This window comes from Tigriopus californicus, chromosome 5 (genome assembly GCF_007210705.1).
Source record: "Tigriopus californicus strain San Diego chromosome 5, Tcal_SD_v2.1, whole genome shotgun sequence".
NCBI classification, from domain to species: domain Eukaryota; kingdom Metazoa; phylum Arthropoda; class Copepoda; order Harpacticoida; family Harpacticidae; genus Tigriopus; species Tigriopus californicus.
The window spans coordinates 6,247,839-6,264,335 of record NC_081444.1 but is presented as its reverse complement, the minus strand read 5'-3'; the positions used below and the strand labels follow the sequence as shown (position 1 = coordinate 6,264,335).

General features: G+C 45.0%; 2 protein-coding genes across 2 annotated transcripts; one reads left to right on the top strand and one right to left on the bottom strand.

Annotated features, from left to right (window-relative positions):
* Positions 1-1,271: 1,271 nt before the first annotated feature.
* Positions 1,272-13,745, bottom strand: LOC131880747 (uncharacterized). The gene is made up of 11 exons (XM_059227441.1): positions 13,413-13,745; positions 11,779-13,340; positions 10,884-11,696; positions 9,378-9,797; positions 8,307-8,483; positions 4,139-4,206; positions 3,637-4,093; positions 3,012-3,414; positions 2,355-2,623; positions 1,778-2,238; positions 1,272-1,704 (listed from the first exon to the last, which is right to left on the bottom strand). The coding sequence occupies exons 2-11, from the start codon at positions 13,329-13,331 to the stop codon at positions 1,328-1,330; spliced, it is 4,998 nt and encodes a 1,665-aa protein (XP_059083424.1). The 5' UTR covers positions 13,332-13,340; positions 13,413-13,745; the 3' UTR covers positions 1,272-1,327.
* On the top strand, positions 8,041-10,633 carry LOC131881366 (E3 ubiquitin-protein ligase MGRN1-like). Its single transcript, XM_059228209.1, has one exon. The coding sequence runs from the start codon at positions 8,211-8,213 to the stop codon at positions 10,287-10,289; it is 2,079 nt and encodes a 692-aa protein (XP_059084192.1). The 5' UTR covers positions 8,041-8,210; the 3' UTR covers positions 10,290-10,633.
* Positions 13,746-16,497: the final 2,752 nt, after the last annotated feature.

Below are 16,497 nucleotides of genomic sequence, written 5' to 3'. Positions count from 1 at the left end.
AATCATTCTACTATAGTTACTGGGGAACAACTTAGGAACTTATATGCCCTTTAAAAATTGGGACAACATGAGCCAACTTTAGAGAAGATGGAAACTTGCCATGATCCAAAATGCAACGCATCAAGCACGAGAAAACAGGAGCAAGAACTAGTGAGCAGGAGTGCGAGTTAACGTTGCTATTAATACTATCATGCACCACATCATGATTTAGAAACAGAGTGAAAACGGTGATGAAAACGCCAGTTTCAAGTTCATAGAGACAAGCTAAGCAAGGGGCAGCCAAAAAACGCATGATAACTACTTTCCTTATTTCCTCCATATCCATTTCTTCTTCATTTTTTTCAAAACTGACCATCATTGTTTCATGATTGGTCGATCATGTACCCCGAGTCCTCTCCTTTTCCACGATTATGTGACTTGATGTTTAGATCGAAGGCAGGGAGTATCGGGCCGAGGAAAAGAGAGGACATCCAATAACCAGGGGTAGTAAATAATAAGGAAAAAGGTGAACTCGCGTTCGCTAGGACTCCTTCTTTCTGCAATCAGCTCGACGGAGGAACGAGTTACCCTTGGATGTGCGAAAAGCTCAAACCGTGCACACTTTCAAGAAACACTTTGCGCAATATGCCTTTAGTGACAACGAGAGTTGAAAACCAAGGCTGTTTCTTCACGGGGACTTGTCTTCTTTTTTTTCTTTTGTTTTTTTCCTCCTTTCATTGCAGTGCTTTTTCTCTTTCGTTTTCATTAGGTTTTTCCTTTACTCTATTTCATCTAATTTGGTGCTTGAGTGGACATACAATAAACAATAGAATGATAAACAAATAGATCGATGGTGCAGATCAATTGAAAGAAAAAGGAATCTAAGCCTGGGGAATTGTTCCATGACTTCATTCAAAACAAATTATGTCAAGTTTGTCAGAGGCGCCTTTAAAATGGTAATGCTAATAAACTTAGATTTGAATATGCCTTCTTTGTTGATTTAATTTGCACCTTTTGTTACACTTTCAGTTTTTGTGCATGTTGTCGTCATTAAGTGTAAAAAACAAAGACTACTCTGTAAAAAAGGATCAACAAAAATTAAAGACAAGTGTCAGGAAAGCCATTGAGTGGAGACCATAATGGTTAAGGAATGAAGTAGGTTGATTCCAATTTTAAGTAGTAGCCAGCCATTGTTTGGGCACAAGGCATTCTTGTCGCACTGAAGTTCATGTTAAAATTTGAGATGTAATTCACCAAACAAGAGGATCTACTGGAAAATAGAGCGTGTTGAATTCCTTCAATTTTCCCTGTATTTCGTACATTGTTGATTTGCGAACATGATATGAAATTATTCACTGTCGCTGGCGCTCGCTTTTTGTGGAGATCCACCACTCGCCTCTGATCCCGAGGGCGAACGGGATCGTGATGGAGATCGGGATTTCGAAGCCGATCTTGAGCGTGACGCTGATTTGGAGCTGCGTGAGTGGGGAGAGCCCGAGCCAGATCGAGAGGCTGGGGAATTAGATCTTGACCTTGATTTGGACTTAGATTTGGAACTTGATCGCGATCTTGATGGAGTCTTAGATCTCGACCGTTTGCTCCCAGTTTCGGATTCTTCGTCAGACTCTCGAATGGGATTTTTCGTCTTAGCCTGTTCCAGGCGTTTGGCTTTGGACGTTTCAACGTCGCTATCCTCATCTCCAGATGAGTACAATTGTCGGTTATCTAAAAAAAAAGGGATATCCCAGATGAGCGTATCGGTCTTGCCTTGTTATGATCAGTTATAAACAACACCAACCTTTTTTGCCTCGTTTGAATCGATTTTTGATGGCATTGAGCGATTCCAAGCCATCTTCATCGGAATCTCCGTCCTCCAAATAACCGCCCGAGAGTCCTCGGTGGGATGCTCGGTCCTTGATGCGTTTCTGTTTGGAATCACGCCGCATTGCAGCCCGAAGTCGTTCCTCTTCCTCTTTGACTCGCTTGTAGCGATTGGCCTCGGGATCTCGCCCAACCTGAGAGATGACCTTGATTCCAGAGGCCTTATTGGTTCGATCTGCCATGTTCCGCGTCAGCTTCTGATGCGTGAAGGATTCCGTGGAATGAGGACGGAATGAGAGCTTGGTACGAAACACTGCTTGACCTTGAAGACCAGTGCCTTGGCGAATGAACAAATGGTTGAAGTCACCCTGCAAGGGCTGCTTGTAAACGTCAAAAACCTCATTTCCAAGATGAAGACTCATGGACCCATCGGACCATCTGTAAACAATCAGGACTTTTCATTAACTTCATCAGGTAATGTCTTCTATTGCTAAAGAAAGTTGAATGTTTTCCATTGAAGTTTATTAACAGCATCAGCGTTGATTGATTCTTACCTGACCATTCTGGCGTTAGATTCCCTGATAGCCTTGCCCTCAGCATCAAATTCCATTCTCCATCTGATCGTGTTTTCCACTTTCAATTTGAGCCGAGCTCGTCCTTCCTCGTCCAGACTGTCCTCATCTTCGATTTCGTCTTCATAGTGTTCGGGTTCAAAAGGACGACACTCCATTGAGAGAAAATTGGGTAACTTGACGAAATGAAGCTCTTTTCCCAGGTCGGTCGTGATTTTGGGAACTTGAACTTCTATTCGGGTTTCTGGGATCTGTTCACAGCAAAGTAGATACTATAAGTCAAATACACTGTTCGTTTCCAACTATAAATACAAATATCAACGGCTCCCGCATAAGAAGCCTGGTCTTTTAAAGAGGGTGAAAAAGATCATACAAGACGCTGACGGAAGGGCTGGGGATGCTTTATGCTATATTTTTATTCATTTAGTCGACGCAGATGTCAGTAGTAGCCACGAGTCTAATGTCCAAACGGCGAGCACGAGCATTATCAAATGAAGACTAGGAGTGACCACACGGGAACTAGAATATCTTCGCTCTACTACTCGGAAGAGTAAGAGTTCAATTTTTGATCTTGATACTATCATTAGGCCATTGAGAGGGATTCTAGTGGTATTGGAAACAGGTCTAATTAAGACTTACCGGCTCTTCCTCTTCTACAGGGATGGTCAATTTTTCTTTTTCGCGTTTTTCTTCACCATCTTCGGGGTCTTTCTCCATGTCTTCATCGTCATCACCGTATCTTTGCACACTTTTGTTATCATCATCGTCATCATCTTCAATCACACGACGTTTGTCCTCTTTGGAAGATTCATCCTCGTCTGAACTGATTGAGAGGTCATCACCAAAAATGTCACCTCGCCCCACGTTTTCGGCTCCTTCTATATTGTTTTTTCCATCTTCGTCACCGTCTTCGTGGATAGCCAATTCCTTGGGACTTTCATCCCCCGAGCTGCCAGAGTTCACCTTCTTACGCTTCCGACTGCCAATCTCGCTCCCACTGCTACTAGCACGGCTTTTGGCACCCGAGGAATGTCGAGAACGACTAAAATGAACGAGAAACACATATTTCACTTAAATATTGAACCGACCGCTAGTTTCATTCACAAACGCTCTGAACCAACTAATTATGACACTCAAATCATAATAAAATACACCTAATTGGCCTTGATGCGTATAAACCGATATCCCTTGATTAGTCTTCAATAATCTATGAGAGCCCCCCACATCCTGTCTGAACTCATCCCAAACCAGGATCTCAACTCACGGCGATCCACTTTCCACCTGGGCTTGAGACTCGACCGGGGTTTTGACCCGAGGCCCTTCGTCCTCATTTTCCGAGGCCGATGCATCCACATCCTGGCGCTCAGTCGGAGCCTCTTCCTCGGAACCCGATCCACTACGACTGCCGCTTCGACTACGGCTTCGCGAGCCCGAACCCGATCGCGACCGACTTCGACGTGCGGGTGAGCCTGAGGCCTCCGAACTGGCCCTGTCCTCAGCCGGTGGATCGGCCCTCGGGGAGCCGGTCGGGGAGCCGGAGGGAGAGCGCGAGCGAGACACGGCTGATCCGGATGCTTGGGAGCCAGATGCCCGGGAGGAAGCCGGCGAACCAGCGGGTGAACCCGCTGGGGATCCGGATGGCGAGCGAGGGCCGGATGGACTGCCCTCGTCGTCGGATGGATCTTGATGCCGGATGGCTAGATGAAACAAGAGGATTACAACTAGAAGAGGGATCAATCCGAATGAATGAGAGTTTTTGAGATTACCACAATGGACCATAGCGGTGGCGAAGTAACCCCGAATAAGGGCGCGGGCCTTGGAAAGTAGGGATTGCCTGCGGAAGATTCAAAGCGGTTGATAGACGGGCAGTCAGTTCGTTTTGGAAGAGAGGGATGTAGGTAAGTAAACAAAACCAACGTGTCAGGGTGTCGAAGACTTTTTGCTAAACCCTTTCATTGTGGATTCGGGCCCGCGATTGTGGTTATTAAATGGAAGGAAAATGAGAATAGATTGTGAATTGAAAGTAACATATGTAGTTGCTTGTGGATTCGGTTTGGTGCTTAGTTGGTATATTTCATTTTTGTGTACGTATTGACTAGAAACGAAGTAAGATTGTTGCAGAACCCTGAACATTGCTGGCAGTCGCTGATAAATAGAGCTGGGAAGAAATGTTAGTCAACACAAAAAATGGCTGTTGGCAAGTTGGTAAAAATAAAAAATAAATCTTTGCATCCAATGTGTAACATTGATCGTCCAATAAACTGTATTGAAGTATGAATTGAAGAAATATGCATTTGTTTGCTGTTTAACCGTTTGCCTTGACAAGTTTAAACATTCATTCATTACTGTTCTTTCCTTATTTCCTGAAGTGCTGGAGAATTAATTTTCATGATTGAATCTCCACATGAAATTCAACATGTCAAATGTTTCTATAATGGAAGAAAAATGTCTGCAATTGTAGAAAGCTTCAAAATATTTCCGCCTTAAAAGTTTACAGATTCTGCACTTACGGTTGGTTCTTATAACTGTGCTTAACAAAAGAAGTCTAAATAAAAAAGATAAACTTCAATATTAATGATATTTGGATTCTTATAAAAAGATTTTAACCCTGGTTTTAAAAGGTATTTGTGAAAATGATTCAACTTATATAGAACATATAGGGCCAGAAAGTAGATATCAAGACACCCACTAATCTTGATTTGTTTCGCAAATTTTCTGTGACTTGAATTTCGTTCAATGGAGACAAAAATATTGTTTTTGAAGGCACAAGAAGTTGGGAATTGATAGGATGAAAAAGAAAAGAAAACCAGTCTATTGGCAAAAAAATGTAAGGAAAAGTGTTTTTGACAAACATATTGTTGCTTTTGCCAAAAGCATTCAAAAATACGATTTTTGGATATTCTTGTTAGATGATGAGGGAAGATTTGTACGGGTTAAGGCTCCATGGTCAGGAAAACCAACTATCGTAGTAATCTTTTGCAAATACCCCAAGGGCTCTCTCTTTGTGGGCGTGATTAGCGTCTAAGAATTTAAGAGCAAACCCAGGAAGAGAATCAAACAGAGAAACTCATTCATGTTAGAAAACTGCGCTAATTACTTTGGCACATCTCACCTTAAAGATTCACGTCCGGTAAAGAACCGGTACTTTGAACCAACAGCAGCTAAGGATAAGCTTTTTTACTTCGTTCCCACTGTCTCTCAAACCCTTGCATCCAATGCTACGTCTCTCCAAAACGTATAAAAAGTTAGATTGTATTTGAATCTAAGCTATTTTTCCTAGCTCTACTGATGACTGATCCAGCCGATCGTCCGAAGTAAATGAAGACATAGGGCCAGCTAGCTTCGCCCTTGGTGACGCAGGGTCGCTGAAAGGAATCAAATAACTAGTCGCATCACAAGTGAGGGTCCATTTGCTAGCTGAATAAGCTTGCTAGCATTTCTCTTTTCATTTGAAAGTTTTGGGTAGAAAAGTAAAAAAACAGACAAAATATTAAGTGTTTTGGGTTAAATTCAGCGTTTTGGAATTTCAACAAGAGTGGAAACCGATTGCTTGTAATAAGTAAATTGATTCTTATTTAGGTGATGAAGAGTAAAGAGTTATGCTATCAGATCATTATAATCACGGCTGTGTAAAAAATGCAAATGTATGTTTTTTTCCTATCTTCTTGCTTTATTTTTGTTTTTGATTTTCATCTTGTTGCATTTTTTACCATTTGGCAAAAAAAAAGTTTTTCCCAATGGTTTTACCACTTTTTCGTGAAATCATAGAGAAAATTAAGACAAATTCCGCCATTCTATTTGAAATATTATCATTTGATAATATTTCCTTTTTCTGTTTCAGACCTCTCTTTTCCGAAGGACGTGACTGACTTGCTTTTTAGACAAAACAACCAGAACAACCATCTAGTGAAAGAGAGATCTGTTTCTGTTCCTATGGTATGTTTACTTGTATGCAAGCACAACACATTTGAAGTAAGACTTAAACACAAATGTTTCGCCATGGTGCAAGCTGCTTTTGTTCAAAGCACACACAGCATCAAGCATTTAATTACGTATGCTTTGGCTGTATGGCTCACTTTAAGTGAGAATGAGGTCTGCTATAATCATTCATCAAAGTAGAGTGCTCATGGAGAAAGTTTGTGCATCCTTTTTTGACATGCTTTTGAATTTTAGCTTACCATAGCATTGCTGTTTCATTATTTCGCAACTGGCTTCATTAAAAAGAGTAAACAGAGCTGGATAATAAGACCCAGGACTACTCAATCCAGCACTCAACTCAGCTAATGGACAACTCAGCCAACTTACAACTTTGGTAACAGGCTTTCGCCAACAGGCAACTTGATCAAAGACAAAGCAACCCCAGACAGCTAGAGACAAGGAACTTCAGCAATTCAAAAAACCTATACGCATTAAAAAAAAGGAGCAAATGTCACTACAAAATGACGTTAACTCAAGGCCGTCTGTTTTAAATTTTTCATGTAAATGTAATTTGCATTGTAAATAGTTTCAAGCAAATATGTCATTGTTAGTATTGTTTGTAAAGTAAAAATCGGATATAAGAGCATTGGATGTAAGAGCAGGATTATGAATCCCCGAATCAAATCATATATCAAAGTATCGTAAATTAGCATTGGATATAAGAGCAGAATTGAAGGCGGCAAAATATATTTTCATTTCCCACGCTCCACAATGAAGTTTTCGATGGAAATTGGCTAAGCCATTTTATAAAAGCAAGTTTTCAGCCGCTTTCTCCTAAAACAAACAATCATACATGATGGCTTCTGCCAAGAGAACCACTTTTTCTATCAAGGAGAAGCAAAAGCTCCTTGCTGATTTTGACAAGCTGTCCAAGATAAGCCTGGCCAAAGCTGGCACAAAGTTAGGAGTCAAGCGTTCTTCCTTTGGAAAACTCTTGGTTGGTTTTTTTTAAACTTCATAGCCAGTATGTAATTCTGTGACAAACTAACTACGTATTTGGTGCGTAAACATACAGCCAACAGACTGCCCTCCTTGCATTTCGTTTCATTTTTTCTCGATTTTTATGGCTGCATTTTGTTTGGACCGTAAAACTACATCAAATTATACCATAGAAATGTGTATGAAAAATTGTCCTCTGGGTCATTGTGTCTTGGGTTGGGCTGTCTAGGATCAAGTGGTCCGTTGGGTCGTGTTGTCCGGTCACCAATAAAAAGGTACGAGCTTTAACCTAAACTGGCAATGTACCACTGTGGCCTCTCATCAGGGCCTATTACGAAGAGCATTGACAATCGCGCGAGACTGAGTTTAGCCGGTATCCATTCCTCTAGTCTTAGGATTCCAGGACTATAAATCAAGAACTTTTCACATCTCTTATAGCCAATAACGATTCCCAGGCCATTGGTTGTTACAGGTTAATGTTAATATTCCAAACTCATTATTGTCCTCCAACTAACTCGAACTATCGAACTATGGAAATAAAGATGATTGAGCTTCATGCCTAATTAAATTCTTTTTTGAATATCATGGATTGGGCCATTCAATCTCGACATTTTCCGCTGGAAGGGAACAACTACTTCATAACGGTTTGCCAACGCCCAGCTCTGACATGGCTTGGCAGCCATCTCAATTTCTGACCCATTTTCCCATATATTTTAGCTACCCTGTTTGAAAATCGTCGTAGTTGATCAGCTCAAGTGTCAAGCCAGATCAGTGGAGCATCTCCAGTATCTCCAGCATCTTCAGCATCTGTCGTATCGGGGATTGCACTTCAATCTCAAGGCCGTGTAACGGATTGGCCACAACTTCATCTTGTGATCGCCATTCTTGAACCCGGAGTGGTCCCCGGGTTCAGCCGTCAATATGGGGCAAACCTGGAGTCGAAGCGGTCGTGATCATCGACGCGAAGGGGATCCGGACCCCAGTGGCGTGTCGGGCGGTGGGCAGCACTACCGTTACCCGGGCAAACACGGCCATCCCTTCTTCGCTTCACATTTTATCATGGGCGGTGAGAAATTCGATTCGCCCCAACCCGAGTCGTTTCTCTTCGGCGAGAACCAGGATCTCAATCTCTTGGGTGGGCGGGCTGTGTCGTTTCCGTACCCGCCCCCGGCGGCCAACGAGGCCACCAAAACGCTGAAAAGTCAGATCAATATCCGAAAAGACTCGGTTCACTTGGTTTTGGTGCCTTCGAGTGGGGACACGAGTCAGACCGAAGCCACGCCCCTGCCGCCCTTGCCGGAAACGCCCAGTGAGTCGGAGACCGATGCCGAGAATCCGCCCTTACGGCTGATGGTGGAGTCGGCGGCCGCGAGTAAGAAGCGATATCGCGTTCAGTTCACGTTCGATTCGGACGTGCGATGCGAGATCACCATCTATTATTTTTGTCGGGAGGAGAATCACGCCCAGGGCGTGACTTACGTACCCAAAAGGAGCACGCTTCGCTCGCCCACTTATACTTACAATCGAGGGGCGGCTCAAGTTTTCAATCAGGCCGATCATTTGTTTTGTCCGGCCGATTGCCAAGACGAGCTTTTTTTGGCCGCTGAAGATCCCGAACTCTTGGGTGTGGCCATCCAGTGCGTCTCATTAGAGGGTGAGACGCCTCGTACCTCTCATGCCACTGTGGCTTCCATTGAGGCTAATGCCGATGCCACGCACTTCATCATCAAGAATCTCAAGCAAAAGTTGTTCGTGGACGGATTGAGCTACTTGCTCCAAGAGATCTACGGGTTGGAGAATAAGAGTCTGGATGTGAATCAGCATTCGGATGACGACGATGACGATTGTGGGGCGGAATGCGTGGTTTGCATGTGCGACTTGCGTGACACGATCATTTTGCCCTGTCGTCACTTGTGTTTGTGCAATGCGTGTGCTGATAGCTTGCGTTATCAGGCCAACAACTGCCCGATTTGTCGGGCTCCTTTTCGCGCTTTGCTCCAGATCCGAGCCGTCCAGAAGATCGGTCAAGTCACTCATCCAGCCTTGCCCGATCCAGATCAATCTCAGGAGGGCGTGCCACCCGGTTACCAATGTGTGAGTCTCGTTGAAGCCCTGAATGGACCGGTCAATATGTCATCGGCCCCGTCTTCCCAGACAGCCGTAACAGCCACCACGGGCAAGTCCCCCGACAAGGCTGTGACCTCGAAATCACGGAAGGGCAGTCGAACGGGGCGACGGTCTTCCGCTCCACGGTCTGCCTCGGGGGAAGGTCGAGCCCACTCACCACCCAGGATTGAATCTGAGGCTATGACCGCTGAAGGTGAGGCTGAAACTCTGTCTTCCGGCGAAACAGCCGCGACGACAAAGATACCACCCAAACTTTGCATTGAAAGTGAGGTCACGCTTCGAAAGTCTCCTTCCAAACGGAGCTTCAAGGGTGATGCCTCTAATCCATCCTTGGATCTAGTGGATGAAGAGCTGGCTAACATGAGCCTGGGACAAAGTTCACTGCAAACCAAAGACAACGCAGGTCCTCAGCCTTTGATCCAAGATATTGAAGATGAAGAAATCGAGGAGGGGGAGGAGGAGGAGGAAGACGTACATCAAAAGATGTTGGCCCAACCGGAAGACGTGGACGACGACGATGAGGATGATGATTTTGACGACGCCGAAGACGATGTCCAAGTCGAAGGTCTGGATAATTACGTGGACAATGACGATGCGGTGGTCGTGAATATTGCCTCCACCAAGCCTATACGATTGTCAGCACCTGGAACACCAACGTCCTCGGTCAGTTTCAGGTCCTCTCAGGACAGTTCGTCCTCGTCCTCATCTTCCTCCACGAAACAACTACTTCCCACGACTACAACTATCGCAGTTGCTGGACCCACACCATCTTCAGGAGTTACTCGAAGTCGCCCGAATGTTGTCGTGAAGTTGAGCCGGGGACAGAATCCCGAAGAGGATAGGGAAGGTGATGAAGAGGACGAATTTGTTTAAAAGAGGCATGTGGAATGAATCCAGCACATACATAACATTGTACCGGTATTATTTTCAGTTTATCTCGTCTAAAGTGATAACTTTGGCGAAGGCATTGGGAGCATTAAAAGTCATGTCTTGAAATCAATTAAGACATACGGTAGTTGCAACTGGCCAAGGTGCATCGATTCCGCGGTGGTTGCGCACACTTTGCATTATTAGAAATCTGTCCTAAATGTAGTTTGTTTATTCAGAGATTTGATAAACTCATCGTATGTAAGGTACGCCATGAGATGTCAATTATTTTTACCCTTTATCATTGATGTAATGTTTTCTCAAATAAAGATTCCTATCAATTGTCTCGACCAATGCATATGAAATACCCTAAAATCGAAAAAAAAAATCCGTGCTTTTATTCGATAGGTGGTGTATTTCAAAGTAAAAGAACCACACGCACAGGGTGGTGAATACACAGGCATTTACCATTGATCAAGAGGTACAGCACTCTTTCGGAAAATAACATAACTTACAAAATACTTTGGAGTCTCCTTAAACAGATTCCAAACACAAGGAGAGGAGAAGCTTGCTTCGATCCTCAGCTTCAACATTCTTTACTAGTCCGACTCGCTCTCCGAATCTGAATCGGACTCGCTGGAACTTTCAGAATCCTCCGAATCAGAGGATTCGTTGGCTCGTTTTGCCTCTTCCTCCTGATCGCGTTTGGCTTTGAGTTCAGTGTAGAGCTCGAGCTCTTCCTTGTCTAGAGCACGGACGAATACGGTGTACGCTTCGATATATTTTTGTCTTTGGGGCTCGAGTTTTTCTGCCCAAGATTTCTTGTCCTTGCGATCTAGTGCCTTCCAAGCCAACTTAGCATCGGGCAGCTTTTTCTTTTTGTGTTTAAGCAGCCAATCAGTGATGAACAACTGCTTCGGAGATCGAGCGGGTTCGACTGGCTCTCGACTAAGAATCTCTCTCTTGAGGGTTTCTGGATCCCTCATTGGTTGAGGAGCCGTGTGGATTTGAATGGGCTGGGTCATGATAGGTGTTTGCATGATTTGAGGCTGTCCACCCAAGGGTTGAATTGTAACACTGATTTGTTGAGGGGCATGTTGTTGTTGCTGTTGAAAGTGATGAGTTTGTTGTTGATGGAATTGTTGTTGTTGTTGTTGCTGCTGTTGTTGTTGTTGTTGCTGAAGTTGATGTTGTTGCTGAAGCTGCTGTTGTTGCTGTTGAATTTGCTGCTGTTGCTGCTGTTGTTGTTGTTGTTGCTGCTTGATTTTGTTTTGGGCAGCAGGTTTAGCTTTGTGTTTGGTTGTGTTGATCCTCGAGGTTTCGGCCTTTCTCTCTTCCTCCGACAGGGCATTGAACCAGTTTTCGTACTGTTGTCGGTAGATCGACATGGAGTCATTCACTTGGGCTTGGTACCTAAAAAGGTGATAAAACGACCGATGAAATCAATGCTTCGCTTTATATGTTGTTCACAGACTTTCTGAAAAAAAATACTTACCGATCTTTTTGCTCTTGGCTGATCAATTTCCAGCGATGCGAGATCTGAGCCATACGCTCTTTGGAAGGGTACATCTTGATCTCTTCATTGTTCAACATCTCTTTGGAGAACAACGAGTAGGCGGAGCTTGGAGGTTTTTCCGGCCTTCCCATGAACTTGTCCAAGATCTTCTGATCCTCCTGGGTAAGGAAGTTCTTCTTCTCAGGAGGAATGTAGCCTGGATTGTCCTTGATGAAATTTGACACTAGCTCCTCGTATTCACGATACTTGTCGGCGGCCTTTCGGATCCATTTGGCCTTTTTCTTGAGTTTCATGACCTTCCATTCGGCTCGACACTTCTCGGACACTGAGGAACGGTCAAAGCTCTGGTCGTTGAGATGTTCGTCCACGACGGACTTGAAGTAGAGATCAAACGGTTTGCTAGGCCTTTCAGGTGCATGCGGATAGGCCGCAGCCATATGGGCTTTGTCCTCGGACTTGACCATCGGAGGCTGGCCTTGAGAAGGTTGGGTTTGCCCCACAATCCCTGGGGGCATGGCTTGTTGGGGCTGTTGTTGTTGTTGCAGTGTGATTTGTTGCGGATGATGAGGTTGAAGTTGCATCGTATCTATGGTAGTGGTCATCCCGGCAGGGTTTGGGTTCAAGTTCAAGGGCGGAGCCATCATCTGCGGTTGGGGTTGATATTGATGTGGGTTGGTTTGTTGATACAGCAGATTATTGGCGTTACTCTGCTGCATATTTAAGTTTTGAGCCGCCACCTGGGCAGCGGCATGGGCGGCATGTGCCGCAGCAGCAGCGGCCGCCTTTTTGCTCTTTTCACTCTTTATGGGCCGCATGTCTGGGTAGTCGGTGTAGAATCGCTCGAGCTTCTCTTCATATTCCTTGCGCATGATATCACACCGGCTTTTGTATTTGTTCTTCTTCTTCTCACTTAACTTTTGATACTTCTCCGAGCAGGCTTTGGCCACCTCCGGCATGGACATGCTCGGATTGGTCTTGAGGATTTCCTCACGCTGCTCGCTGTAGAACAGCATGTACATGCTGAGAGGTTTCTTGGGCATATTAGGATGACGGTTATGGTCCTTGCTCTTATAGAAATTAGTCCAAGGATGCGATACCCAGGTACGTGCATCCGGAATCATCTCGGATAAGATGCGGAAGCGACGAATTCGCTCTTGAATATAGTACCATATCTGTTCACACTGAAATGCGTCCAACCCGTCGCCGGCCAGGCTCTCCCAATTCAATTTCTTGGCTCGAGAGTCATACTTGACATTATCCTCTTTGGGCAGAGCATGCTCAATGCGGTCAATCAAGCGGTTCATAACCTCGGAGGGCGGCAAAGCGGCCGGATTGACCTCATACATGTTCTCGATTTTGACCTCAGACTTCTTGGCCACAATGGGCGAATCGGGGCGCTCATCGTCCGACGACTCGGCCTCCTCTTTTTTCATCTTTTTCTTCTTCTTGACCGAGGCCGGCTTTTTGGCCGGGGGTGGCTTTTCAGCGGCTTCCCCGCCTCCGGTCGTCACGGACTTGCGTTTCTTACCCATGGTTCAATTCTGCAAACAAACCAACCCACCGATATCAATCAAGGCCCGTAGTAATTGAGGCTGCGACCCCCACACGCTTACCCAAGTCTGGTGATTGGTTAGACGGAGCTCGCCCTTGGATTTCTCGGATCGAGGCTGAAGGCTCGATGGCTGGCCAAATCTAGTCAACACGCTTCAAAGCTCGGTCGGCTGTCGGTGTGTCTCCTTCTACGTTCGTTCGTCCGTTGTTCGGGGGTTCGATCAAGGGGATGCCAACGAAGAAGCAAGGGATTGGATGGAGGGAAGAAATCTCTGGGGCTAGACGGGGCCACTCACTCTAGCACGCACTCACCCACTGACTAAGTCCATCGATCGGTCGTTACTCGCTGGTGGTTGGGGTTCGTCCCTCGAGGAATCGATGATTGTTGGCCCGCCGTCGGATGGATCAGCTTCGTTTCCTGTCATCCACTGCAGGGCTCCCTTCCCTCTCTCCTTCCTTCATTCTTTGCTTGCTTCCCTCGCTTCGCTCGCAGTCTCACCGGGCAGTCGCTCCAGCAGTAGCACTTTTTCCTTTTCAGCCCGCTACTTGGCCGTTCCAAGCCTGATTCACCCTCAACGACGATGACGAGGAGCCCAGAGCACGCACACCAGCAGCAGGCGACCAGCGGGGTAGAAGGCGGCCTTCCTCCATCGTTGTTCGCCTCTTCAATTCGGGTTTGAAGAAGGCTAGCGAGGCGACGTCAGGAGGAGCTCGAGCACGACGCCCCATCAAACTCCAGTTCGTACGTATGTAATAGAATCATGGCGAAATCAGGGTGGCCGTGCTGGGGAAGAGCATCCATGTGCTTTGGCTCCCTTGACTTCAGACTTTCCTTTTTTAATGTCCGGCTTAGCCCATGCATGGTTTTTGAGACTGTGTTTTGGGTGGGGAAAAACTTTCATGCGAAAATAAAAGTCGTTTGATATGAATGTTCGTCCCAGGACTGTGACATATGTTTTTTCATATCGATCTGAATTAATAGATCATGACTATTTCGTCTCGTTGGGGGTCTGACTCCTTCACCTGGAAAGAAACAATACACTGGTAGAAATATTTAATTTTGAAAGACTTGGTCACCCTGAGATAAGCCCCACGTTGGAGCAGCAGGGCGAAGACTGAGGCTAACCGACCGATCACCGTTGGTTCGACCCGTTCGACCGCTTCCCATGAAAGACGAGGGCCGCCAAGCTACTGATCTAGGCACCCTCGGCCGATGGTGATTTGCCAGTGTGTCGGCGTTCATTCTTCCCTTGGCCGTTTTGAGAACGCAGGCGCCAAGCCTTGGCGTCTGCGATTACGTAGTTTCTGTCCCAACGGTTGTGTCGTCCTCGTGGCATGGAAGGCAGGGTGTCTGGCAGATGTTGGGTTGCTGAGGGGGTTTTAGCCGTTAAAAGCAGGGCATTCTCCTTTCCCTTTGAGAGGCTCTGGTCCCCGGTCAGAGCTCGCCTTTCTCGGGAGAGTGGCTCTCGTCACGAACGCCATCGCTCCTCCAAAGGGAGGGGAGGTAGTTCTGCACCCAGGATGGAATTATGGCGCGAGTGACGGAGTCACGAGATACTGTGACCGGTTAACCGGTAGAGGGCGCACACTTCGGTTGCAATTAGGAGAGCATTTTTGTTTCTTGAAAGCGCCCTCTGGCGAGTAAAACTGACCTCTGGATCTACTGGTCGATCAGATGAGTCTCTCAATTGGGTTGAAACTTGGAAGAGATACGAGGGTCTTAATCAAGTGTTGAGGGCAGTGGTGTCTGATGGGTCTTTGCGGTCTTTGCACGACTCTTGTTGCTCAACCATTGTTCCAGATGCAAGGATCACAAGCTTGTTTAAGCTTGTCCTTCTCCCGTCTCACGTTAACTCCCAGAAACTGTTTTATTGGAGGAAATGTGAAAATGTGACACCAAGGCAATTTTGTTAAAATTGGAGGTTTTTGTCCCAGATTGGAATTATAAACAGTATATAACAGCTGGCAATTAGAAACTGCCCAAATTTTTTACCATCAAAACATCTGGTACCATTGGTTGAGGGAACCACTATTTCGAATGCCAATATAACAAATATTACAAACGATACACGCCATCAAGCCGATGTATGAGATATGAAGCGATTCAAAACGTGCATCTCTTGGGAATCAATGGAATTTAGACAAGATGCCCAGACAAAATGCGCCATGCTTTGATAAAATCATCAACTTGTTTGAGCAGACAGTATTTAGAGTTTGAGCCGCAATTGTAACACAAAAAAATATAATTGTTTGGATTACGTAGTACGGCTCTTTCGGTCGTCGAAAAAAAAGTTTTCTCATGGTGGGCGTTGGTCCCAATATTTGTCTTTTGCTCTTCCTGTGCAGGATACAATAAAGCCCAAAACGAGGAAGTCAAATTTGATGGTTTTGCGCTTTTCTTCACCCTAAATAAAACATCATCATCATCATCATAAGTGGGTCGATTTCATACATTTTTTGACTAAAAATGCGCCTATTATATATGACCTCTAATTTCCAGCTCAATATTAATTTTCAATTCCGCAGAGATAAGAGAATAGTTTCGATCTTTTTGTATAATCTCAAAATATCTTAAAACGTTATTAACCATTACTTAGAACCCTGAATGGTGGTTGTTAATTGTAGTCTTAAAAATTACATATAGATGACACCTCAACAAGGGCAAAATAGGGCGAAGATTATTTTGATTTGCTTTTACATTAATACTCTGATCATTGGACTCTCCATTTTATTTGCTCTTAATCTTGAGTTGACTGACGTCTAGGTGTCATCTAATGGAGTTTCGAAGTGAGGGCAAACATTGGAACAAATTGTGAGATGATCATCGACCATATGCACAAGATAGTTTGCCAAGGCTTAGATAAAGGCCTTTTAGTTCAAATGTTCCATGAGATTGGGATCCAAGGCAAGGTTCTCAATTGGTTAAGAAGTTTCATTTGTGGTAGGAAGCAATTAGTAAAGGTTGAAGGATCCCTTTGTGAGATACATGATGTCAAATTGGGTGTTCCTCGGGGCTCCATTTTAGGTTCTCTCCTTTTCATAATTTTCATTGCTTCACTTCATATGCTTAGTAGAGTTACTCGTATGTGAGGGTCTCTTCCTGTACTGATTTGGTAGGAATGGTCAGAACTCTGGCTTTCTGGTAGA

Coding starts and splice junctions, on each gene's coding strand:
- LOC131880747 (XM_059227441.1), bottom strand. CDS start 13,331: ATGGGTAAGAAACGCAAGTCCGTGACGACCGGAGGCGGGGAAGCCGCT. Junction 11,697..11,778: donor AGCCAAGAGCAAAAAGATCG/GTAAGTATTTTT, acceptor TCACCTTTTTAG/GTACCAAGCCCAAGTGAATG. Junction 2,624..3,011: donor CTGTAGAAGAGGAAGAGCCG/GTAAGTCTTAAT, acceptor TGCTGTGAACAG/ATCCCAGAAACCCGAATAGA.
- LOC131881366 (XM_059228209.1), top strand. CDS start 8,211: ATGGGGCAAACCTGGAGTCGAAGCGGTCGTGATCATCGACGCGAAGGG.